The following is a 24,069-nucleotide window of genomic DNA, read 5'->3' as shown; positions in this document are numbered from 1 at the left end:
TCTTTTTCCTCCTTTCCCACTCCTTCTCAAAGATTGGTGTCGGTTTCCGGTATGATTTATACTCTCTGCTTCTTTTCGATCTTCATGAGAAATGTTTGCCCTTTGTTTCGAATTTGGGAATTGAAACCATAGCTACTCTAAGATTGCGGATCTCCACCTCTTTTTCCTTTCTCTTCTAGTTTCTATCCCTTTTATCTTCTCCTTTTTTTTTCCAATTTTTTCCTCCTTTTCTTTTTTCGATTTCTTCCTCTCATCTTTCTTTGAATTTTTTCTATTCCTCTCCTCCTATGTTACTTTACTGCAGCTTTTCCGTTCTCCATTGAGTTACTTTTTTTTTTTTAGCTTTTCCAATTTGCTGTAGTTGCCTCAAAACAAATTTGTGGAATTCTAATGTGCCTCCTCCTCCCTTCTAGTGGACCATCTCTAACCAATATTTACATGAAATTTTGTGTTTGTTTTATGTAGGGGGGAAATAAATTTGTGGGAATATAGCATACTTTGTACGTAGAAGAGAGATGGTTAACCACCCCAATGAAGCATGTGAATTGTGCACCCGTACGTGCTTGTCGATACATGGAGAAAGGGATCCCTCACCAATTGTTAGCTCTTTCTTCAAAGTCATGATCGATGACAGTTTTCTCCAAGTTCTGGTATAATTTGATCTTTACATATAGTATTACCTGCTCTTACAACCATTATATTTAACTTCCTTCAATTTGTTATGTAACTCCCTATTGCAATGTGATCCTGTAACACTCCTTTATTTAAACCATCCTATTTTAGTATGTGGATTACTCCTCTATTTGAACCATCATGTTTTAGTATGTGTATTACTCCTCTATTTAAACCATCCTATTTTAGTATGTGTATTACATCTTCGTCTATCATATCATTCTCTTAAAAAGCTCAGTCTAGATAATTGGGTTGCCTGCATTTAGGACCACAAACCCTTGACAAATCCTAAGTTGAGCGTTGGTTTTGTATTAATGGAACTTCATAATCTCATTTGAGTTGTCGAATGAGTTTTGTCAATTGTAGCATTTCGTGTTGCAAACTTCGTAGAGATTACACTGCCTATAGAATATGAAAAAAAAGGAGGAATGTTAGAGAGATGACCTCCTTTTTTTTGACAAAGGTACTGTTGTATTCCTCACCATTAAGGAATGCTGGCCACCTCAAAAAATTGGTAAACAGAAGTTAGAATCTAGATTTACTAGGCTCCTAAGAAATCTACGGAGTCATCTACTTCCTCTATACAGTTCTCTTTACACCAAAAAAATACGGAGACTAGGCAACTCCATTTAACATCATGAATGGACCTAGATTTGTCTTCGGAGAGATGACCCTTCTTGGCTAGAATCTCTATCAGTAAACTCATCAAAATAGGTTTTAGAGGATAAGGGCAAATGTGATATCTAATCAAGAAAGAAAATTGGAGACTTTGGCAGATAGCATTATTAGAAGTGTGTAGGGGAAGGTGGGTGAAGTATGACTATATTTCTGCCGGAGAAAGTGTGGTTGGAATACTCATTCCTTGAGATGATAGAAAGTTGAGTATGTAGAGGTTAACAAGAGGGAGTTTGTGTCAGGGGTGCGGTTTAGATACATTAGCAATGGAATGAAGTGAGAATTTAGGGGATCTCTATGGACTTATGAGGGAGGGGTCAAAGAAGTCTTTTTGGAAGGAGTTAGAAGCTGAGACATACCTAGATAATGAAGCTATTTAAACCAATAACCACTTGTTCCTACACTGCAGACTGACCTCACAAATGTGGGCATTATTCCTTTAGTCTATCCGAAACCAACTGGATAATGCCAGAACACACAACAGACCTTCTCAGTTGTTGTATCAGAATAGGAGGCAATAAGAGTTAGAAGAAATGGTGGAGAATTGTCCCACCTTGTATATGTTGGACGATATGGAAAGAGAGAAACAATAGATGTTTTGAAGATAGCTTTAGTTCCATTCATAAGATTTAGTGGAATTGTATTATAACCTTTTACTTTTAGTGTAAAGAAGAATGAGTAGAGGATGTTGAACAGTTAATAGATTTGTTAGGATTACTATAATTTTTGGAGGTCTCCAGCATATCCTTAATGTTAAAGAATACATTACCACTATTCAAAAGAAATGTAGAGGAAGATGGAGGGATCTTTTTTTAGATTTGAGAACGTGTGGCCAAGTGTGATTGATTTTGGGGATAAAGTGATTGGTTGGTGGTGGAGTTATGCAGTGGAGGGGAGACTTTCTTAAAGTCTTGCCAAGAAGTTGAAATTGCTTAAAAAAATACAATGTTGTGGAAGTGTTGGGGATGCTAGAGGTGAAACTAAAATAGATTATAAATGAAGTGGGGAATTAGATATGGCTGAAGTGAGGAGGGAGTCAGAAGAGAGGGAGAAGGAGAGAAAAAAAGGGTTGGAAAGGGAGTTAGCCAATTCAGCCTTGGTCCAAGAGGTGAGTTGGAGAAAGATTGAAGGTGCTATGGTTAAATGAGGGGGACTCAAATACAAAAAATTTATATGGGTATTAGTCGAGAATACACAAAAGAACTTCATAGAGTTGTTAAAATGGGGTGATGCATGTTGGGGAGGAGGAAGTAGAGGGAGAAATTGTATATTTTTACGAACTTTTGTTCAAAGTGGAAGCAGATTGGAGGGCCGAATTTGGGGTTTGGGGGGGGGGGGTTAAGGCTTAATCAAATTTCATTGATGGCATCACGAAGATGCAGTCAGTACATGTAACTAATGTTTTTTGTCATGTCGCATTGGCCATTTACTTTGTAAAGCATGTAAACTAACCTATCACACATCGTATGATTCCGTTCCTTAGCTACTTGTAAAAGTTCTCTCTTCAAATTTCTCAATATCAACTGTAAAAATGATTTGTTTAATATAATTCAAATCTTGCTTGAATTAGATCACGTGATTCTGTACTTGCAATACCATGAAAAAGCTAGATCCTGTGTTTATGTTCTGGAACTGTAATTTTTTTATTACATCCGGGAAAGGGATGTGAATTATGTGCTACTGTTGGAATTTGAATTCTCCACCTAAACTGTAAAAGGCCGGGAGCTTACCAAGTGATCTAGCCACCTTCAACCCTGGAAGTTGTTATTTTCTTATGCTACCGTAGCTTATAGTTTAGTTGTAACAGTTGGGAGCCTCCCTCACAACAAGTGTGAGTACAATTCACACTATCCCCTTCCCCTTCCTAAGTAATGGAAGAAAAAGTACTTCAAAAATAAGCTTATGTAACTTCTGAGTGAAAAATATTGTTACAGTCTTTTATGATTCAATGCTCATGCATTTCCATTCTTCCGAAATAGTTGGCATACATTTGTTGCTTTAACTTCCCTAATTGTTATTTTATGCATTTAAATTGAGCACATGACAGGACAGAACTAGTGTAAAAATTCTGGTTTTTTTTGGATAACCAAATGCTCAAAGTACAATTCAAACACTTCCAATGGTGCAGTGCGTAAATTATTTCTTTACCCTAGATGTTGAGTTACATATCAGTTTATAGTCATTCATATTCTCAAGTACAAACTTTTCAGTACATTCCCCCCAGATTTGCTCGATTGATATCTCACTTGATGGATCAAGAAATTGAGCTGGAGAACTCTACTGGACAGCGATGGAAGGTGGGAATTAGTAATCATAATGGTTCGCTTGCAATTCGACAAGGATGGCAGACCTTTTCGTCTGAGCATGGTCTAAAATTGGGAGACTTCTTAGTCTTCCATTATATTCAGGGTCAGCACTTTGTTGTTCAAATATATGGAATGAGTGGTTGTCAGAAGATCAACTTTTACAATGGCACTTGCACGGGGAAGGAAAGACCGAGAACTAATTCTACAGCAACTTCTCATGATGAGCTGTCCCCGGCAACTGACATAAATTTAAGGGAAAAAAAGAATTCAACACCCTTAGTTACTGTTGTACTAGTGTCTGATAGAGCTGGACAACTGCCAGTGACCACAACTTTTGCATCAAACATTGATGCTGACACTCTGAAATCAGCTGAAAATGGTGTCAAGGGTAATTTTCTTCCTTTCATATGTCATATTTTCTTAATATATCCTTTCTGTGTCTGGAGAGATTGGAAGGGAAAAGGAAGGGAAAGGAAAAATACAAAGAGGGAAAATGAAAAGGCAGTGAGAATTTTTTGTGGCGCTAAAAGAAAACTGATCTCTCTCTCTCTCTCTCCCCCACTTCCCATCTACTTCTCTAGTTAAACGAAAAAAGAAAAAAGAAAATTTTGTACTGTTCCCTTCCTCTTCCTCATTTTCCATGCAAATTTGTGATTAAATTTGATATGCTCCAGTATATATTTTCAACAACACAATGATGTGTTTTGTTAGGCAGTCATTTGGTGTCTTTATACTAAGCAAATTCTTGTTCTGCTGTCTTAAATGTAGTTTTATTATTCTCTGACTTATTTGTGAGACTAGAATTTTCCTTTATCCTTTATTTTATTTTGATTTCTACCTGTTATTTGAGGGGCTCTGCGTCATGCAGGTAAGAAAACAAGAGTAGATAAGCGAGAACTGAAGCAGATGGCAGCAAAAACGCGTTGCCCTTCTAAAAAGTTAAATGGTATGACATTTCAATATTTAGTTTATAATTCATTTGATATCCTTTTCTCATAATTACTCATCATCCGATGCATGTATTCACTGCTCAATCCCTTTGACCGTCCTTCCTGCTACTTTCTTATTTGATGTATACTGCATGAGCAAATGCAGGAAAAGGCCAAAAATAATAGAGAAAGATGGTCAAGGTTGCCCTGAGGCTAAAATTGGTAATAACAAAGCTATAGAAAGCGAGCCTGCTGATTCAGGAGACGCATCATTTCTTGATGCTGACAACTTCTCATGTTTGCTGCGAGTGGATGGTCGATCTTTTCTGGTGAAAAGCTTGCTGAAATATCATTCCTTGTGCTATTAGCTGGATTTTGAGGAATTTATTTGTTTCATTTCTTACGTGCAACATATACACTGCTTGAACAGTGTATATCCCTGCAGCATATACTGTTCATTGGAGTGGCATGCATTTTAGTATTGTTTTCACCTGTCCTTGGCATTGAATAATCATATACTTTCGGCCTACATACTCTACAATATTTTCGATAATTCATGAAGATTGACGACAAAGGCTGATTACTTTGTCAGTAAACAAAATGTTTGAAAGGAATAAACAATATGATTGCAAGCCAATTTTACTAATATCAGTGCATATTTATTTATACACAAGGAGGATATCAGGAAATCACCACCGAGTTCATAGTAAATTATGCTAATTTTGATTGCAAGCATCACTCTGATGGTAAAGTTTATATTCTCTTTAATCTAAAAATTCATGAGAATTCTTTGTGATTGAAATGACAATCTTTTTCAAAGAACCTAGTCAACATGATTGGCAATTGACATTGTTTTCTTGTATTTTTTCTTGGTCATAGCAAGTGATTGATTTCAACTGACTTTTTATTCTATGAAGAATGAACATTCTGTCTATTTCTCAAGTAGAAAAAGTTTTGATGTTCCTTGGAACATTGTCATATATCATTTTCTTTGAAGCAGGGTCTACATTCCATTGATATTTGAATATTTGGCACTGCCAATCATCTGACTACACTGTTCATTCTTTTTCTTTTTGCCATGATTTACGGCAGAAAGCTTTCTCCTTAGAGAGTTAGTCCACTCCACATTATGCTTAACTACTGTATTTGGCTGAAATTGTCTTTTGATTCTGAGGGTATATATGTTTTTATTCTCCTTAAGCCTTAAATTATTGTGTAGGAATTACCACAAAGCTGGCCAGAAGTTTTACCAAGCAGCAAAAAGAAGAGAAAGATTACTATTTATCTCAAAGGACCAGATAATAGAACCAGGCCTATCATCTATCATGAAGATTTCGGTTCTAAGGTTTTGACAGGAAACTGGGCATCATTTACTGAAGTGTATGGCCTAAAACCTGGAGATGAATGTCTATTCCAACTTTCAAATCTGTCACAGCGCATGTTTACTGTGAAGGCAACCCACAAGGTAGATGGCACACAAACGACTTTGAGCTGATTATCGTGGGGCAGTTGTGAGAACAATGTAATGGAAGCTATGTCAAGATTTTACTTGATTTAAGCAAATCTGTAGTGGATAATGACTTTATTCATACTGTGCTTTATCTGTGAATGCTATGCTGATACTTTCTTTTAGCATCATAATCATACATTGAAGCAAATAAAGGGATCAAAGTTACAGATTTGAAATGCACCCTATTTTTTTTAATTAGTAAAACAGAGCAGCAGTTAGGAAAAGTAGCTCTGTCCGGCTCAACCCGTGCCATTAGTACTCATTGTGAGTGCCGCGGAGGTTAGAGTTGGCTTAGCACCACTTGCAGGTGCCAACACATTTATATTTCAGTATGGGAAAAGTAGTCAACCTCCCCAAGATGAATGCCGCCATGGCTAAGGGTAGTCTTGTTGTGACCACACTTGCTAGTGTCATTGTTTGTCCTTATATGTCATGATTCAGTTTCAGCTTATGAATTTCAGTGTTGCTAAATTAATTGCTTATTTTATGTTACTGCATTTCATCATAATTGACTATCTTAGCTTATACTTGTATTTTCACGGGATGGTGTTTTGAAAGGGTGATGTTTAATTTTGATTCCATCGATTGGGGTTATTACGCTGGCGTTGCTCCTCTGGGTGGAAAGTACAGATAGAAAGACAAGCTAATTGTCAAATAATGTTGGTTCTTGGCTGGTATCAATAGATGGAACCACTAGTAAGACGATTTTTTCACTAGGTAGATTTGTTTATCCTTCTAGTTTCAAAGGCTTGACAAAATAGAAAGTATCATAGTACGTCCAATTTGTCTTCAACTTTCAACTCCCAATTATACCTAGGAATGAAATCAATTAGACTTCCGCGGAAGTCAGACACGATGGGAATTTGCATGTCTAGATAGAAAAGATATCATTGGACTATAGCACAAGATAACCCCAAAAGAATAATTACTGTTTATGAAGCTTCTATAATTAGTGAAAGTTTCTGTTTTAAATTGGAAATCTTCACTAGATTTTATTGGATACTGGTTATTGAGATAATCATAACTGCCTCTGATCCCATCATACTCTTTTCCACATAATAGTTGGTTTCTCAAAATCAATTAATATAGCTATTTTGCTTCCTCATTCAACCAACATATTCAAAAAGAAAATGTGCTGCAAATTATTCAAACTCCCACAAAGACCTGGATAACATAGGAATATTTTCTTTGAGTAATTGTAATGACTCCAGGATTTTTGAAATATTATATATCTTGTAATTGCCTCTTTAGATTTCTGTTGGACTTTCAACTATGGCATTTAAACTGTATAATATTTTTTAAAATAAAAAATCAAGGGTATTTTTTTTTTTTAATGTTGTTTGAATGGTCAAGTTTAATTTACCTAAAAAGACAAAGACAAGGTCAGAGATTGGAAAATTTTGTATGGCACCAATGTTAACTTTACAGCTTGAAATAAATTAAACAACAATTTAAAAGTGAAGGGAGTTTTCTTCCCAAATTTCTTTTTCTTTTTATATTCAATTCACTTAACTTAGTCATTTTTAAAAGCATCATTTATTAACAATCCAAGATGGAGTGTCAAATCATTTACTTAAATCATAATTAATGCTACTTTGAATTTTCCATTTAAATATTAGTACCTAATACTTAATTATTTTTTTCATATTTTAATTAAATTTAAAATTATTTTTCCCGAATTTTCAACTTTATTTTTCGTCCATCACTTTTTTTTTCTGCAAAAAACCCTAATTTCACCAACTCTCTCAAGAAATTTTGAAAGCACAAAAAAAAAATTTAAAAAAAATTACCAGTACATAATGTCTTTCCATTTTCATAAAATTAGTTTGTTCTTTTAAGTTCTGTTCTTTCTTCTGCAGTAACAGAGTATCAGTTAGTCATTAGACTTGCACTGCACATGGTCAGATGATCTTTCTTTAGATACAATTAATTCTAGCATTTGCAGATTTGCTGAGTTTGTACTTTTCTTGGTATTTTGCTTGTTATATATTTTAGCATTTGAAAAAAGATTGTTTTTTTATTAGTATTTGTTATTATGGGGTTTTGAGTTCTTGAAAAACAAATATATTTTTGCTGTTTTGGGAGCGTAAGTTATTTGGAGTTGTCTTAAGGGTTTAAGGGGTTTTGAGTTCTTGAGTACAAAAATCTTTTTGCTGTTTTTGGGGCTTAAGTTATTTGGGGTTTTGGTTATTTTATTATTGTGTATATGCATGGAGGAGAAAGAAGGAGTTAATAGTTCTGGGGTTACAGTTAAAGGTGATGAAGCTCCTGAGAGCTACAGAGTGGTTCCCAGGAGTGAAAGTAATAATATTGAGTTTAGTGGATCAATTGTAGCAACAACACCTGTAAATGTGACAGAAGAGACGAAGAAGAAGAGGGGTAGACCTAGGAAATATGGACCAGATGGTAAACCAGCCGTTGCATTATCACCAATGCCAATATCAGCTTCAATTCCTCTTGCTGGAGATTTTTCAGCTTGGAAAAACAGTGGAAGTCGCCCCGTTGATTCCTTTAAGAAGAAGAACAAGTTTGAGGTCGAAACTCCAGGTAACATTTTAGCCCTCCTATTGATCCTTTTTTTCCCCTATTTGCATGAGTGGGTCTGTTTTATATTTTAGAATTTGAATGGAATTATAAAATGTTTCAGTATTCATGCTGTTGAATAGTTATTTGTGATTAATAATGTTTCTGTCTGAGGCTGGGTCTACTGGTGTGGATTTGTTTGCCCTGTTTCTGTTTGTTTCTGCATTGTTCATTGAAGTGAGTTATTGTAAGTATTTAACCTAAACTGGGGTCCCCCCTGTCAAGAAGGGTCTTGATTTCCTGTCATTTATAATGTTGAAGAAGATACTAAAAGCGGAGAATCTTACTGAATCTAAAGCTGCAATTTTCTTGATGCATTGAACCAAATAGAGTTGGACCACTTGGCTGTGTATTCTTTTAAGCTGATATGACTGGACAGGTCTGTCTTTACCCAGTGATTGTGAGATGGAATAAGAAAAAATAACCAAGTGCATATAACGAAGATGCCGATCAACTTTTGCAAAGACAAGAAAGTGATGGAATCTATATTGATCTGACCCATCTGACTCACATTCTTGTACTATTCATCTTTTTACATGACAAAAAAATATTGAGCTCAAAATCAGTTGATTCAGTTATAGTTGTACACGTACTTATAATGTAGATGGGACCTGGCACAAAAACATTTGCTATTTGAATATTCAGTCATTCACTATTGTGCAAGATATTCTACTGCTTTGATAGAGAATACTAGACATTCAGTTAGAACAGTAATCATATATGTTTGCATGGCCCTATTAAAGTAATATTCTTTTACCACCTCATTGATCGTTTATCTTCTCGACTTCTACAAGATTAAATTTTGTATTTAGCAGTGATGTGTTTTAAGATAGTTTATTCTCTCAGAATAATAAAAGGGTTATCATCATTATGAAACATTTGAAGATATCTCCTCATGAATGCATGCGAGTAACGAAATTCTGTTTATTATGCTGTTTATCAAATTTTGGAAACTAGAATGCAAATATACATGGACATTTGTCAGTAGATGTAACTTTGTTATTGACAATATATCAACAGATGTAATACTGTTGTCATATATAATCATGCAAAAATGAAGTGCCTCAGTGAATCTATTAATAAGTCATCAAAAAAAATAAAAAATTGAATCCATTAATAGACTTGACCAGTGAACCATTTTGAAACTTAGTAGCATATAGTTTTCTCCAATTTTCCGTTGAAGCTGGTTAAACTTGCTCTCTTTGTGTTTTGTTTCAATTTGCTTCAACATAATACTATCTAAATATCATGCTAATGAATTTTACTTGTTGGAAGCTGATATTACATTTAAAAGTTGAGTTCCCTGTGTCTTGAAGGTTTAACTTTGTTTGAGCTAATACTAAACTCTGTATTTCCTTAGGGGAGGAGATGGCATACTCTGTCGGTGCAAATTTTACACCGCATGTGATCACTGTTAGTACTGGTGAGGTAAGCCTTATGTATTAATGAAATTCAAATGCTCATACTCCATTATGCCTGCTTTATGACCTGAAGAAAGGAAGGATGGTGTTTGTTGAAGTTAGAGTTATGGAGAGACTTATCTTATATGTTCCTTCCATGAGTTATGACTAATTATAAAATTTTTAGAGTAGGGATACTAGAGAAGTTAATCTGATGTTATGGACTACTACACAAATAGTGGTGTAACTGAAATAGAAGGAACGGTAAACCTAACTAATGAAAGTTCATCAGTGCTCAATTTTTCAAACATCATCTTAGCTTCTAGGTATACCCTTGTGAAATTGGGTTAAATATGGCTTCTAGCTGGCGATATGTGCAAATGTGTTTCTAGGAAAGCACTGATAAAGCACGAAGAGGGATACTGGGTCAGACATGTTGATCAAATATATGATTCTATTTTCCATATGTCAAGTTCAAATTTCTCTAGTGTATTTGACTAGTCAAAAAAGAGTAACTATAAGAGGTGACTTGTAAGCAAAAAAGAACTTCCATACAGATATATTTTGGATTTTGGCTATATATGTCAGTCAGCCAAAGACGTCAGACTTATATTTCACACTGTCTGCGAAACGATGAATAGTGAAAACACATGCCACCCCTTGGTGAAGACAATAGAGAAGGTATATTGGTGAAAAGTAAGAATTTTCTCCTGAATTTGACATGAGCTATAATTATAATTTCTGATGTATTTTAGGAGAAACAGGTTGAAGCACCTAAATAAAGTGTGCTTCTCGGAACATGGTATTTTGCATTGTGATAATTCAATCTGACGGAAGAAACGTGTACTGAACCTTTGTTTCCTTTAAAGGATGATGTATTTTTAATTCCTGGAATAAGCTTAAATGGCTGCCTTCTCTATTCTCCATCTCCTCCTCCTTGTTTTTGACCCCACCAACTGAGTGCTTCATTTGAATTACAGAAATAAAATTAGGTCTTCTTCTTAGACCCTTGGGTAATAGGAATATATTATATGGCTGTCTCTTATGCAGTAGAGATTGACGCATGCATGTCATTGCTGTATTCTATATTTAAAATTTTCTTTGGTATGAAATATGAAAATCAATTCCCACTAAAGCAGGTGAGTTGGATGTACAAAAGTTTCACATACACCTACAAATGGAGTTTCTATGTATCTCTTCAAAGGTGAAAAATAAATTTGTATATCAAGAACTACCCCATTTAGACAAATATTTTGGCTTTTGCTTTGCTGTAATTCATCTGCATTTAGCCTCTTGCTAGTTGCATGCTGCTGTCTACTGCTGAATGAAATGAAGACATTATCAACATGGTTTTTAAGGCATCATAGGCTGATGAACCCTAGATTTCTTCTGATAAAAAAATTGTCAAAAAGGTCAATTTTTTGGGAAAGGGTAGTCAAAGAAGACAATGAGTTGGGCGGAGGTAGCTTTAGTTGTTACTCTTATTGTGATTATTACTTCCTACCCAGTCTGATTGATACAATAACCAAGAACTGTAACTGGATAAGTAATTTATATGGTTTCAATTCACCTGCTTTCTCAATTATACATATTTACATTTAACAAATGCCCTATGATATACGTAATTGTGAATGGTTTGATGTACAACTAGTAGATATCTCAATATCCATATGTAGATCTTCCTTAGGCCTGTAACAAGTGGCGGGTGCTTATTGGTTATTTCTATTGTATAATAAAGAACTAGACTTTGAGTGCTAACAATGTAGCGCTAATTACTTCTATTTAGTATGTCTTGAAACCAACATCCCTTGAACTTTTGGAATTTAGACAACTCCTGGATGTAGTGGTTGTATCAAGACAACTTTTTTAAAAGTTCATACCTTGAATCAAACATTTTTGTGGTTTTCAATGGTGCAGTACTGAACATCTGAAATAGGAAATACAATACTGGAATCTTGAACATGGGTGAAATAAGCAAATTTCAATTCAATGCTCAGTTGCCCTTTGCTCACGGAGCATCATACCTGAAGAAACTAAACACTAGATCTGGAGACCCAAAAGTTTATAGCCTTGGGAACGTTTTTTCCATACTTTCACATTTATGATTTCTGTAGTGATAATTGTCTAGAAAAGATGCACTTAACCTACTTGTGAACATGCACTAGGTGCTTTAGATTGATACCCTCTTTCCATTATGGTTGGACTTTAATTGGCTTTCATGGACTCCCAAGTTCCAGTGAAAATGATTTAAAATTTTATAATATGTGCGATTTGGCAATGACGGGCCTTGCCATTTGAGAAAGTAAGTCATATTTCTGGGAAATACAAAGTAGAAAGTAGGTTAAACAAAGTGGGATGGATGTAGTGATTGTCAGTTCAAATATTTGAGAGTTAACTCTTTCCAATTTGATATGGGGCTTGGTATCATAGTCAATTGAGGGATACATAATTAATTCTCATGCGGCTTGTCTGTCAGGTTAAAGTATGTATTTGATGAAACATACTTACTAGAACTTGCACCAAATGCAAGAAAAGTTCCATCTCACTGTTGGAAAACAATTATAGTAGCTGAGGAACCTTGCTTCTGAACATTTATTTTTGCTGAAATTTCCTTGGATGTTTGTACTTGTTTTAGAATACTTTAAATCCAATTTCTTTTTTATTTATAATTTCTTTGGTGTATTAGGATGTCAACATGAAAATAATTTCATTTGCTCAACAAGGATCTAGAGCTATTTGTGTGCTGGCTGCAAATGGTGCAATTTCAAATGTTACACTCCGTCAGCCTAATTCTTCTGGTGGTACCTTGACCTACGAGGTGTGAGCCGTTTACTTTTACTATGCACAAAAAAGCAAGAAAAAAATCATGCATGCATAGAAAGTATACTTCTGTCCCATTGGGAATGAATGCAAGAACAATGATGGATTGTTCATCATCAGAGCATTTCTTCTAATCTAAATTATGATTTATGATTCTTGCTTGCTGCAGGGTCATTTTGAAATTCTCTCTCTGACAGGATCATTTATGCCTAGTGATAATGGAGTAACAAAAAGCAGATCTGGTGGGATGAGTGTCTCTCTTTCAGGCCCTGATGGTCAGGTTATGGGAGGAGGACTTGCAGGCATGTTGGTAGCTGCTGGTCCCATTCAGGTTAGTCTGGAACTACCAATGTTTTTACCCCACTTATTCTTATTCCAACAAGGTGTTAGGCAACAAGCTGTTCAAGTGAAAAGAATCACATTTTGGGATCATTGGCTGGAATTGCCACACAAAATATTATTGATCTTTCGTTTCCTGTACTTTTCCGTTGTGTGCAATATGCATTCCATGTTAGCAGGAAAGTTCTTGAAATCTTATGAATGGCCAATTGCACCCACAGATAACTGCTACTTTGAATATCTTCTTCCTTTAAAACTTCTACTATTTCCTCATTTGTGTACGACAACGATTTTGCAAAACTAATCTGAACATCTTGGTGCATCAGATTGTGGTCGGTAGCTTTCTACCTGGTCAACAGCTGGAGCAGAAGCCAAAGAAGCAAAGAGTCGAGCATGCTGCTTTTGCTGCTATTCCTGCCCCTCCCATTTCTGAAGAACGAACTGACAGTGCTTCCTTTGGACCAAGTCCCAAAGTTGCTGCTTCTATTTCCTTTCCTGGGGATAACTTGATCACTACAAATTCTATATACAGCTCAAGAATCTCAGAGTCACAAAACAACATATCTTTGCCTGGAATGGAATCTAAAGAGCAGAGCCCATCGTCCTGATTGAACTGATCGTTGTTATCTTATTGCTAATTGTTAGCCTCATGATCCCTTTATCTGATGAATATTAAAAAGTAATTGACTTTGATAGGATTTAGTAGGGCATAATTTGTGTTTAGTTTAACCTAGAAGTACTTCACTCTTGTTATAGGTGCCACAAGATAGGAATTTTCTACCAGTAGGAGCTGTTATAAATTGTCACATTTTTCTGATTGACTTAATGTTGATGTACCACTAAGTCTTTGTATGAAATTGCAGAATCTCATTCTAACATTTGATGAGTAAAGACTGAAATTAGGCAAAAAGGAGGCTGTGTTAAAAATGGATCTGTAATGATACAGATGGATTTGTGGTTCAAAGTCTTTAATTTTTATCCGTCAAATATGGGTTGGTCTTTAGTTTTTTTTTTCTTATAAATCAAATTCATGCCTAGTGGGGCATAAGTTCTTAAAGGGTGTGGGGCAGGAACATTTTGATGCGAAAATATAAGCGCTTATATCTCGTGAAAAATTATTTATTTTGACAGACGACAATTGAAGATCAAACACAAAATAGGAGCAAAAGTGCAAATGACCCAAGGAAAATATTTTCGTAAAATTTAGACTAAAGTGAAGATGAAGTGTGTTAGAAGGTAGGGAGAACATTATTAACGTGGAATAACACTTGTGTATTTTGTTTTCCTTACTTCCATTTTGGAAAAGTCATTTTCCTCTTTTTTAGGGACTTATTTTCCTAAATAAAATATTTTCAAAATTTTAATCAAGCGAACATGAGAATCTCGAAAAACATTTTCCTTTTATACGTAACACACCCTTAGTGAAAGTATAGTGAATCATAATTAAGAATGGGCATTGCATTTTATGAAGGAATAAATGGTTGGCAAAAGGTGGAGCTGGAAGTTGATGAGCTCACATGGTATTTTGTTTTAATCAACAGAAGAAAAACAACATGACATGATATGACCTGACTAAAGATACCAAAAGATACTTTTTCAGAGCCAACTTCAATTGATTAAAGTTCAATTTTGACAGTAAGTAAATATTTCTTTATCGTTAACTAAAGATCTCGAATTCAAGTCATGTTAAGTTCAATTTGCAAACATTTTTGATCATCTAAGTACCCTCTAACAATTCCCCTTACACTCTCAAATCCAAATGAATATCAGAATAACAAGAGAAAAAAGAACAGCAATCATTTTAAACATCATCAACACATTGAAAGTGCTTAAGAAGCCTATTGGCTTCTCTAAGGCCAGTAAGATAAGCACCATGAGTTGTTGAATAACAAGATCTATGTGTTGCTTCACCTGCAAACAATATCTGGAGTGGAGGACAATTCTTTGATATCCTTTTAGGCAATGGTTCAGCCATAGCATCCAAATCATCTCCACTTGATCCAACAGCTATATAAGTATATGAACCCAAGAACAAAGGATTACTACCCCATTTGCACCTCAAAATGTTAGAAAACTTTACGCGACTTTCTGCTGCAGAATCTGAGTTATTCTTGAATTGCTTTGAGTTAGCAAGAAAAAACGACATTGTTGTCGAAACACCATCTATGATCTCCTCATCATCAAGAGATTCCATCTCAAGAGCTTCTTTACCTGCAAACCATGATACTATAGTACTTGAATTTGGATAAATTGGATATATAAGAGCTGTCCTTCTAATCCACAAAGGAACTTTAGGGTGGAATAACTTCGAGTCCAATTGATGAAATACCATTTGCAAGTAGGGAAATATCATGCCATTATCATCATGAGTACTTGGACTAGTTAGCTTCAAGAATAACTTGTCAACAACACCAAATCCAAGTCTTGAAATTGCTTCAGTCTTGAAACTAGGAAGCTGAGGACTAAACATAGCAGAGTTATCGCGAATTCCTTTCTTTAAAACACCTAATGAGACTGTAACAATGACATGATCAGCATACATTACTGACCCATCACTAAAATGCAACTTCACTGGCTTAGTACCAGCACCACCATCATCATTTTCCAATATTAAGTCAGATTGCCATTCAATTTTGGTCACTTTTCGGCCTAATTGAATCAAACCATCAGGTAAAACAGAGGCTAAAGCTTCAATCACACTCGAGTACCCTTTAGCTATAGTCATTTCATCTCCATGAAAATTACAATACTCACTTTCTCCATTAAAATCAAGAGTTCCCAAATCATCTGCTGATGAATAATGCCTATTTATATTCTCAAACATCGCGAACACGCCTTCTTCAAGTGATTTTCTACTCCAATTATCAAACACTTGAACATTTTCTTGATCTATCTTTAAATCCCAAAAAAATTCATGACCTTTCTTAAGGAAAGAACCAATACTGATATTTTTAGCATTACCATTTTCAAGATTCAAACTTTCAAGAATTTGTCTACAAATCCCATCTTGAAAATCCCCTTTACCAGAACAAAATTTTAACATTTTGTTGTAAAAAATTGATATGGACTCAACAAGAGAAGAATTTACTTGATAACCATCTTCTGTTATACTGACACTTTTATCAATTAATTTACCTTCTTTACATTCCCAAGGCTTTTCTGATTGAAATGAGTTGAATTCTTGAGCAATTTTATAAATTGGATTACCTTCAATTCCATGAATCCAAGTAGCACCTAGTTCAATTTGATCACCATTGAATTCTGAAGTTAAAATTCTTCCACCAATTCTGTTTCCACCTTCAACAACACAAAGATCAAATAATTCATTAGAGTTTTTTTGTGTTATTGTGTATAGTGTTTTAGCTGCTGTTAGACCAGCAATTCCTGCTCCAATTATCACAATTTTTGGCTTTTGTCTCAACATCTTTGAGGCAAATAGAAATTGAACTGAGTTTCATATTAGTGAATAAATCGGAAGGAAAGAACAGACTTTTCTCGCTCAGCTGTTATGATTTTTGTAAAATGTGTATGTTTAGTGGCTTGTGTGTGATCAAGTATGAACTACTCCCTATATTTTAAAAAGAATGATTTAGTTTTATTTTTAGTCTGTTTCAAAAAGAATGATTCCTCTCCTTTTTGGCAATATTTTCACTTCAACTTTTCACGTGACATGTTTTAAAACAACAAGATTAAAGGACATTTTGGCACATTTGACATAACTTTAATTTAGAACCATATGATTAAAAAGTCTTGTTTCTTTTCTTAAACTTCGTTCCAAGTCAAACTATGTCATTTTTTTTTAAATGGAGAGAGTAATAAATAAAGAAGTGAATTATTTTAGTGGTACTTACTATATACAAAGTGTGTAAGAGCAAGCAAGTGGTATTCACCATGACTCGTGTTTGCTTCTTCAGAAGGGTATTTTAGTCTTTTGGTGCCTCTTTGGTTTAAGAGATGGCTGTCTTCTTTTGTTTAAGCTGTGGTTTAGAGATATTTGGGTTGTCTGTCGCGTGGTTGTCACTTCTAGATTTAAACATAATTGAATTACCATCCAAAACAAATTAAAAATCTTGTTTAAAATTCTAAATTTCAGTAATAATGTAAGCCTCAGACTTTTGAAAGAAAAATAATTGAAATACATAACTCCGATATAGTTTTTAAAAAGATTAAAATTTCTAATTTAAGTCTCCAACTTTGATAAGAAAATAACTGAAATGCCTCTAATATAAGTTAAAATCTTATTTAAATTTGTAAGAAAATGATTGACATCATTCCTTCAAAATAAATTAAAACCCTGTTTAGATTTTAAATTTTGTAGTAGTAATTTAATTCTCCAAATTTGTCTAGAGAAACTATTAATGTTCTTCCAAAATAAATCAAACCCACGTTTAAATTTATTAATTTCAGTCATAATTTAAGTCTCCAGCTTTGGTTAGAAAATTATTAACATTCTGTAAAAAAAAAGAATGCCATTTAGAAATTTAAATTAGGGACAAAATTTGAGTCTACTGCTTTGGTATGAAAATAATTAGCTAGGATTCTTGCAAAATAAATAAAGAACTTTGTTGGACATGTGATACGATAATTAGGATTGTAACACTACACAAAAATTAATTATATAATGTTTCTGTTCTTGTGAAATTATTAGTCGAGTACTAAATATTGGACATAATATTCATTTGACAAGTGCAAAGTTTTATCTTGAAGTATACTACTATCAAGTTTCTTCAAAGTCACTGATATCATACTCCATATTACTTATCCACTTTTTATTTATACGTTCCTTAAGAAATTATTAATAAAAAAGTATTTTAACTAATTTACCCCTCAACTTTTTTTACGGCAAAGGGTCAAATATATCCATGTACTATAGGAAATAGTTTAAATATATCCCTAGCTATACTTTCGGGCTAAATATATTTCTTTCGTTACTTTCAGGCTAAATATACTCTTATGACTAAAAGAGGACACATAGATAACTAAGATTAAATTAATGAAATATAATAATTTTTCTGGAGTTAACGGTATGCAGGTCAGCAAACACTTGAGAAATTATTGGCTCAGTCATGAGCAGTCTTTAATATCTGGACAAAGAAAAACTAGGAAAATGCATGTGAGACAACATCAAAAAAGAGAAATTAGCAATGTGCGTCTGTTCTTTTCAAAGCAGTGTTATTTTCTCTAGGTATGCATGAATTCAGAGTTTAATTAGGTCAATGTTATAAATTGGGTGGGTCAATATTAAAATTAGGTCGGCTTAAATTATTGGGGCGGGTCGAGCTATATTTGAATTTGATTTATTTAAATTGAATAGTTCATTTAATCTTAGTCGTCCACGTGTCCTCATTTTCATTTAACCCGAAAAGTAAAACGAGAGGAATATATTTAACCCAAAAGTATTTTAAAACTATTTCCTAATACAAGGGTATATTTGGCCCTTTTCTTTTTAATACACTTTATTTATGTATTTTGTCCATCAATATCAAAATTAATAATGAATAATTTAAGAAAATCATTTTTTTATAATATGATCAAGTAATTTGAGACGAAGGGAGTGTAAAAAAGTACAAGTTTGTGAGCTAAGTGAACATAATAGCTAATTCAAACTAAACAGACTGTTGGAGAGAATGATATTAAAATCTCTAATAGAAGCCATGACAAACAATAAATAAGGTCCAAAGATCAACATCTGCAACTTCAAATGTTGAAATTCATAAACATGAACCATTGAAATCATCCAACTTCGCCTTCTCACTTTTCTATATGAACCAACAGACATATTGTAAGGACCCAAACCTTACTAAATGAACAGATAGTAACAGTATAACAAAAGCAAAACATGATCATCCAAGGATTTTGGTCTTCCGACAGAAAATGTACTCTCGACGAGTCATACAATACTTCAAAATTTTGGCAGGAATCTGAAATTGAGTCGTCTTACGAAAATGGTAACCCCTGCTCTACTTGTATAATTTGTACAAGTTCTCCCAGCAAGTGAAGCAAAACTTGTTTTGGCATAAAAAGAATAATATGACAACACTTTTAGAATTATGCTGAACAGGCAAAAACATCCACCATGTGAAGGCACGATCAATTAACGTTTACCAGCTCAACATCAAATACCAACCATGAATTGGGTGGTATGTCACGACCAGCGCCTTTAGCCCCATACCTGAAAACAAGAAGACCATTACTCAATCATTGCATGGATAACCAAAAACTTGAAAGACAGCTCCAATTCATTAGAAAAGAGAACTTCAAAGGACGATGCAAACAGGCAAAAACTAGTAACTTGCTTAGGAAAAAATTAATTTGGTTTCTGATTTTCCTCTCTCTCTCAAGCAAGGGAAACACTCTAGTCAATACCCTACTTAGGGCATGCTCTTGCATCTTACAAGAATTTTGCCACAACCCAAGACAGGTTTTCATGCTCTTGCACTAATGAACGGGTAAGTACAAATGATTGCAAACAGAATCTCAAATCCATACCCCATGGCTGGTGGGATTGTAATTCTCCTTTTGTCCCCAACGCGCATGCCTGATAGTAGGATGTACATAAATAAGTTAGTCCTCAACACTGGAAACGTAACTATAAAATCAAAAAAAAACAATCAGTTCAGTCATCCAAGTAAATTACCATTTACACCAACATCCCAACCCTTTATAACTTGACCAATACCTGCAAGCACAAAAACCTAAGTTTAACACATCAAAATAATAAAAGTCATCTTCACATAAGATCAAATATAGTACCTAAGCGAAATTCAAAAGGTCTTTTCCCAATATTTGAATCGAATATTTTGCCATTCTTCTTCAGCTTGCCAATATAACGTACACCAACCTGCTCAGTGGCAGAAAGGTCATTATCAATAAAGGTAGTAACGTACACCAACCTGCTCAGTGGCAGAAAGGTCATTATCAATAAAGGTAGTGTACACCTACAAATTCATCAAAAAGGAGAAGCCTAAATCCCGATTGACTTAATTGTGAAGTTATAGCAAGATCCCATTGCTTTCCGAGGAAAGTACAAAATGAAACAGTCCATTGAGAGAACAATTAATTACACATCACAAGGAAGAAAACCAGACCTTCTTTCCAGGGGAAGCTTTTTTCCCATCTGGCTTGCCCATAGCCAGCTCCTCTATGACCAATCCATTTCCAAAGGTCCTCGCATGAGAAGGCTTAGTCCCTGCATTCTCCTCCTGTACCTCATGTGATTCATTCTTCTTATCTTTTTCAACCTCTGTAACTGCTTGGCCGTCCTGTTGATTTTTCTTGTTCTTTTTCTTTTTCTTCTTTTTCTCAGCATCCCTGAGAACAATTTTTAGTGAAAGAATAGACTCACAAGGCTTCTTACTAGTAAAAGCAATGGAGCTCAATAAAATATACAATAAGCTCATATGGAAGCCAGTCAGAATTCAGAACATGCAATTGAATGAAACTTTAAGCCAGATTGGGCCCGTTAATTATGCACATAACAATCCAGATTCATTTGCGAAACATATCAGTTTATAACCTTATTCTTTTCGTTTATATTCTACACTACAAGAGAGCAGAACTTACTTCTCATTAGTTGGCTTCTGACCATCTTCAGTTTTACCTACTGAAACTGCCTCATCATTACCCTCTACATGCTCTGGATTGGCACTGCTCTTTAAAACATCCTCACGAGCCGATTCCTCCCCATCCACTACTTTTTTCTTCTTATTCTTTTTATTTTGCTTAGCGTTGTCTTCTCTGCTTGTAGGATAAGAAGAAAATAGAGTTATCACCACTAAAATAAATCATAAAAGTTAACAGCTCTAGCCTCTAGAAGATAGAACCTTACAGAATACCATGAAGAATTTAGGTCATCCCCATTAAGCAATATATCCACGCAGCCTAAATTCAAAATTCACAATACACTCTACAAAGTAAAATGGTTCTCACCTTTGCTGATCATTGGCTTTGCCAGTATCATCACGAAGTCTCTTTTTTAAGCCTTTCTTCTCACCTGCTTCCTCACCGGTATCCTGATCTTTAGTTCCATCTGATTTTTGAGATCTCACTGATTTAGTTTTGTTTTCAGAGGGAGCAGATATCGGAAAGCCATCCTCATCTTCACTCTCCATCTGAGGACTGCCAGTATTACCCTTCACGACTATCTGGCGCTCAGAGTAATCAATCCCATTTGACTGATTTTTCTTCTTCTTTGGCTTTTTGGATGTACCATTTTCGTCCTCCAGTATCTCTTCAATTCTCACTTTACAAAATGCAAACAAAATTTTAAGGCATTTTAAATATAAGGAAATATGCATTTCACAGGAGGAAAAAATCAAAAGAAGCTAATGAACTTAAATTTGATGGACATTTTCTACCACCATTTTCAATTTACTCTCGTTAAAATCCCACTCTATACATGGAAACCAAAGGTTTTAAACTTTTTTTAATAGAAAGGTGATCACGGTACTTGGAGAAACAGAAATATATTCAATTCTGATAACAGATACCACGTGTAATCAGAATGGATCCTCATTCTTAATCACATCAATTAACTTTTTGGAGTTGCAACATTTTTGCCAAACTATGCTTTCAGATTTTGCATACATCCTCTTCTCCCAGCAAAATAAGTTTCAAAAGTCATCATTTCTTACTTGAACTACATGCTGGATCAGACAATGCCACAGAGATTGGGACAAAGGGAGTGATAAATTTCAAATTTTGGATTGATCCTCCTCTCCAATCACTATGTGTTTAAAATGGAAAAAGAAAATTGTAAGCTTAACATACACCATTGGCAGTATCTTTCAAGACCCAAAGAAAAGTACAACGCGAAGTTACCTCCACTGTTGGGAATAGGGGAAGGGGGGTACATGATAAAATCATCATCGTCAGTTGAGCCATCCTCATCTTCATCTTCTGTGTCATAATTAAATTCGAAAGAATCATCAGACGCACTATCAGTCTCAGAAGCACCTTCCTCGTAGTCACTTTATACCAATGTCAAGGAATACAGAAAATAGATTCAAACTTTCAAGAAAACATTTTCATTTATGTATTTCCATAAATCAAAATGGTAAAGTTCAAGCTGAATAACATATAGTAGCATCTTAAGGATACGATCCATGTTCATCTCCACAGCAATCCTCACTCTCTCCGTAAAAGAAACCAGAGAGATGAACATTGTGAGAACCAATAACTGAGAAGGTAACATCTTCATCCTCCTCAAACTCGAGATTCAATGGGCATGTCTCCAGTTTTTCTGGCAATAACGAACAAACGTAAATTGGCTCCTTATCACCTACTTTACATTGAACTATGCTTTTTTTGTTTGACGAGCCTGAGCCTAATGTTGCCTGAATCACTCAGAGAAACAAATAAAATTAGCATAATGATGAGAAAAATAAAGAGTACAATGTGATATTGGACACCAGAAATACATCCAGAAGATTACCAACAACTAAGCCAATTCAATTTTGTCTATACACCAATATAACTTAAGGAATATTTGTCCAAATTTGAGTGTTACAAATATATGTTAGAACACTTAGGCAGAGGATTATGCTTTCAACACTAAACTTCCTTTTGACCCATTTTCATAATGGAAAACCTAAACAGTTTATTTAATTAACGTCTTACTTTGATGGAATTCTTATGTATTCTGACTGGAAAACGAAAGATGCTGTGCTGGCTAAGAACTAACACCAACAAATTGTTTCATCTATTTGACATTTTCGATAACAGACAGGTAACAAGCATCAATACCACTATTTTGCAATGGCAGCTCAACACAATAACTCTTAAGTACTTCAATCACATTAATGAAGATATACGTAAATTACAAGAACATAAAATTTCAATTATATCCAAATACTTCAATACTACAACATCTTTAAGATAAAAAATACAAATTAATCACACGAAACATTGAAATGACCCATGAAAAAGAGAAAATAAATGTGTGGAAAGCGAGTGTTAAAGCTTTTGAAGTAAACCTGGGAGATGTGAAGCCTTCCCCTCTCTTTTTCGAAATTATGAGTGAATGGTTTACCAGACTTCAATTCAACTCCTGGAAGCAGACACACAAAAAGAAAAGAGAAATTTAAATTTATGCGATTAATGTACTTCGTTTCTTGTGTTAAAAAATGGAATTCATACATGAAAAAAAAGAATGATACTAACCCCAGAACGCCATTGCAGAAGGAAAACAGGAGCTGCAAAGGGTTTTCTCTAAAACCCTAAACAATTGACCGTTTGATTCTTCGCCTTTTTCTTACTTTGCTTAAATATATATTAAAGTATTTATGGGCCTTTTGGATACTAACCCAAGCTTGGGCCGTTTCGATACAGATGGTTGATTAGTGAAAGCCCGTTAATTATAATGGACCTCTTTTTGGGTTCGTCATTTAATTTGTGTTCATTCTTATATTTATAAAAAAATAACTTGCTTTGAAAATTATATCAGATGTACATGATTGAAGTTGAATATATGTGTCTGACTTTAGATATTTTTATTTGGAATTTGAATTTGTGAAGGTCTTACGTCAAATATTTTTATTTGAAGTCTGATATGTCATGCCAAAGTCAATCCCGGACACTTTTATTGAAGTTGTGAACTTAAGAAAGCTCAAATTTAAATATATTTTTTTAATGAAATTTATCTGATTATGGCTATCTAAAAACATTATTTTCTGAAGTTTGTAACTAACTACAAGTTGATTTTCTGAAGTGCATGTGAAAATTGGCTTACATTTCAATTTGGTGTGTCTGAATTTTTTCTGTCAAAAAAATAATTAATTGATCTTTGAATTTTAACAATCCAATACATGATTTAACATCGAAATTTATTCTAAATA

At 34.4% G+C, this 24,069-nt stretch overlaps 4 protein-coding genes across 4 annotated transcripts; 2 read left to right on the top strand and 2 right to left on the bottom strand.

Annotated features, from left to right (window-relative positions):
• Nucleotides 1-479: 479 nt before the first annotated feature.
• On the top strand, nt 480-6,259 carry LOC125859248 (B3 domain-containing protein Os01g0905400-like; the record flags this gene model as incomplete). The annotated part of the gene is made up of 5 exons (XM_049538944.1): nt 480-650; nt 3,558-4,041; nt 4,522-4,631; nt 4,663-4,911; nt 5,802-6,259. Coding segments are annotated over 5 exons (1,290 nt in total), but the record flags the coding sequence as incomplete, so codon positions are not given.
• A 1,562-nt stretch (nt 6,260-7,821) lies between these two features.
• LOC125860689 (AT-hook motif nuclear-localized protein 1) lies at nt 7,822-14,047 on the top strand. Its single transcript, XM_049540698.1, has 5 exons — nt 7,822-8,639; nt 10,036-10,103; nt 12,762-12,893; nt 13,065-13,226; nt 13,561-14,047. The coding sequence occupies exons 1-5, from the start codon at nt 8,303-8,305 to the stop codon at nt 13,840-13,842; spliced, it is 981 nt and encodes a 326-aa protein (XP_049396655.1). The 5' UTR covers nt 7,822-8,302; the 3' UTR covers nt 13,843-14,047.
• Nucleotides 14,048-14,919: 872 nt separating this feature from the next.
• On the bottom strand, nt 14,920-16,754 carry LOC125860686 (probable polyamine oxidase 5). Its single transcript, XM_049540695.1, has one exon. The coding sequence runs from the start codon at nt 16,656-16,658 to the stop codon at nt 15,036-15,038; it is 1,623 nt and encodes a 540-aa protein (XP_049396652.1). The 5' UTR covers nt 16,659-16,754; the 3' UTR covers nt 14,920-15,035.
• A 2,296-nt stretch (nt 16,755-19,050) lies between these two features.
• Nucleotides 19,051-23,472, bottom strand: LOC125860687 (peptidyl-prolyl cis-trans isomerase FKBP53-like). Its single transcript, XM_049540696.1, has 11 exons — nt 23,396-23,472; nt 23,209-23,282; nt 22,334-22,569; nt 22,055-22,203; nt 21,164-21,476; nt 20,798-20,971; nt 20,323-20,545; nt 19,988-20,075; nt 19,872-19,913; nt 19,724-19,772; nt 19,051-19,406 (listed from the first exon to the last, which is right to left on the bottom strand). Exons 1-11 carry the CDS (start codon nt 23,406-23,408, stop codon nt 19,325-19,327), a joined length of 1,443 nt encoding a protein of 480 aa, XP_049396653.1. The 5' UTR covers nt 23,409-23,472; the 3' UTR covers nt 19,051-19,324.
• Nucleotides 23,473-24,069: the final 597 nt, after the last annotated feature.

This window comes from Solanum stenotomum, chromosome 3 (genome assembly GCF_019186545.1).
Source record: "Solanum stenotomum isolate F172 chromosome 3, ASM1918654v1, whole genome shotgun sequence".
Taxonomy (NCBI): domain Eukaryota; kingdom Viridiplantae; phylum Streptophyta; class Magnoliopsida; order Solanales; family Solanaceae; genus Solanum; species Solanum stenotomum.
The sequence above is the reverse complement of the archived record's forward strand: the minus strand, read 5'-3'. Positions and strand labels throughout refer to the sequence as shown.

What these genes read in the sequence shown, in the direction of transcription:
- LOC125860689 (XM_049540698.1), top strand. Translation starts at nt 8,303, where the DNA reads ATGGAGGAGAAAGAAGGAGTTAATAGTTCTGGGGTTACAGTTAAAGGT. An exon ending in TCACTGTTAGTACTGGTGAG is followed by an intron (nt 10,104 to 12,761) that starts GTAAGCCTTATG and finishes TTGGTGTATTAG; the next exon opens with GATGTCAACATGAAAATAAT. An exon ending in TAGCTGCTGGTCCCATTCAG is followed by an intron (nt 13,227 to 13,560) that starts GTTAGTCTGGAA and finishes TTGGTGCATCAG; the next exon opens with ATTGTGGTCGGTAGCTTTCT.
- LOC125860686 (XM_049540695.1), bottom strand. Translation starts at nt 16,658, where the DNA reads ATGTTGAGACAAAAGCCAAAAATTGTGATAATTGGAGCAGGAATTGCT.
- LOC125860687 (XM_049540696.1), bottom strand. An exon ending in AAAGCCAATGATCAGCAAAG is followed by an intron (nt 20,972 to 21,163) that starts GTGAGAACCATT and finishes TCCTACAAGCAG; the next exon opens with AGAAGACAACGCTAAGCAAA. An exon ending in TTGGGATGTTGGTGTAAATG is followed by an intron (nt 19,773 to 19,871) that starts GTAATTTACTTG and finishes TCCTACTATCAG; the next exon opens with GCATGCGCGTTGGGGACAAA.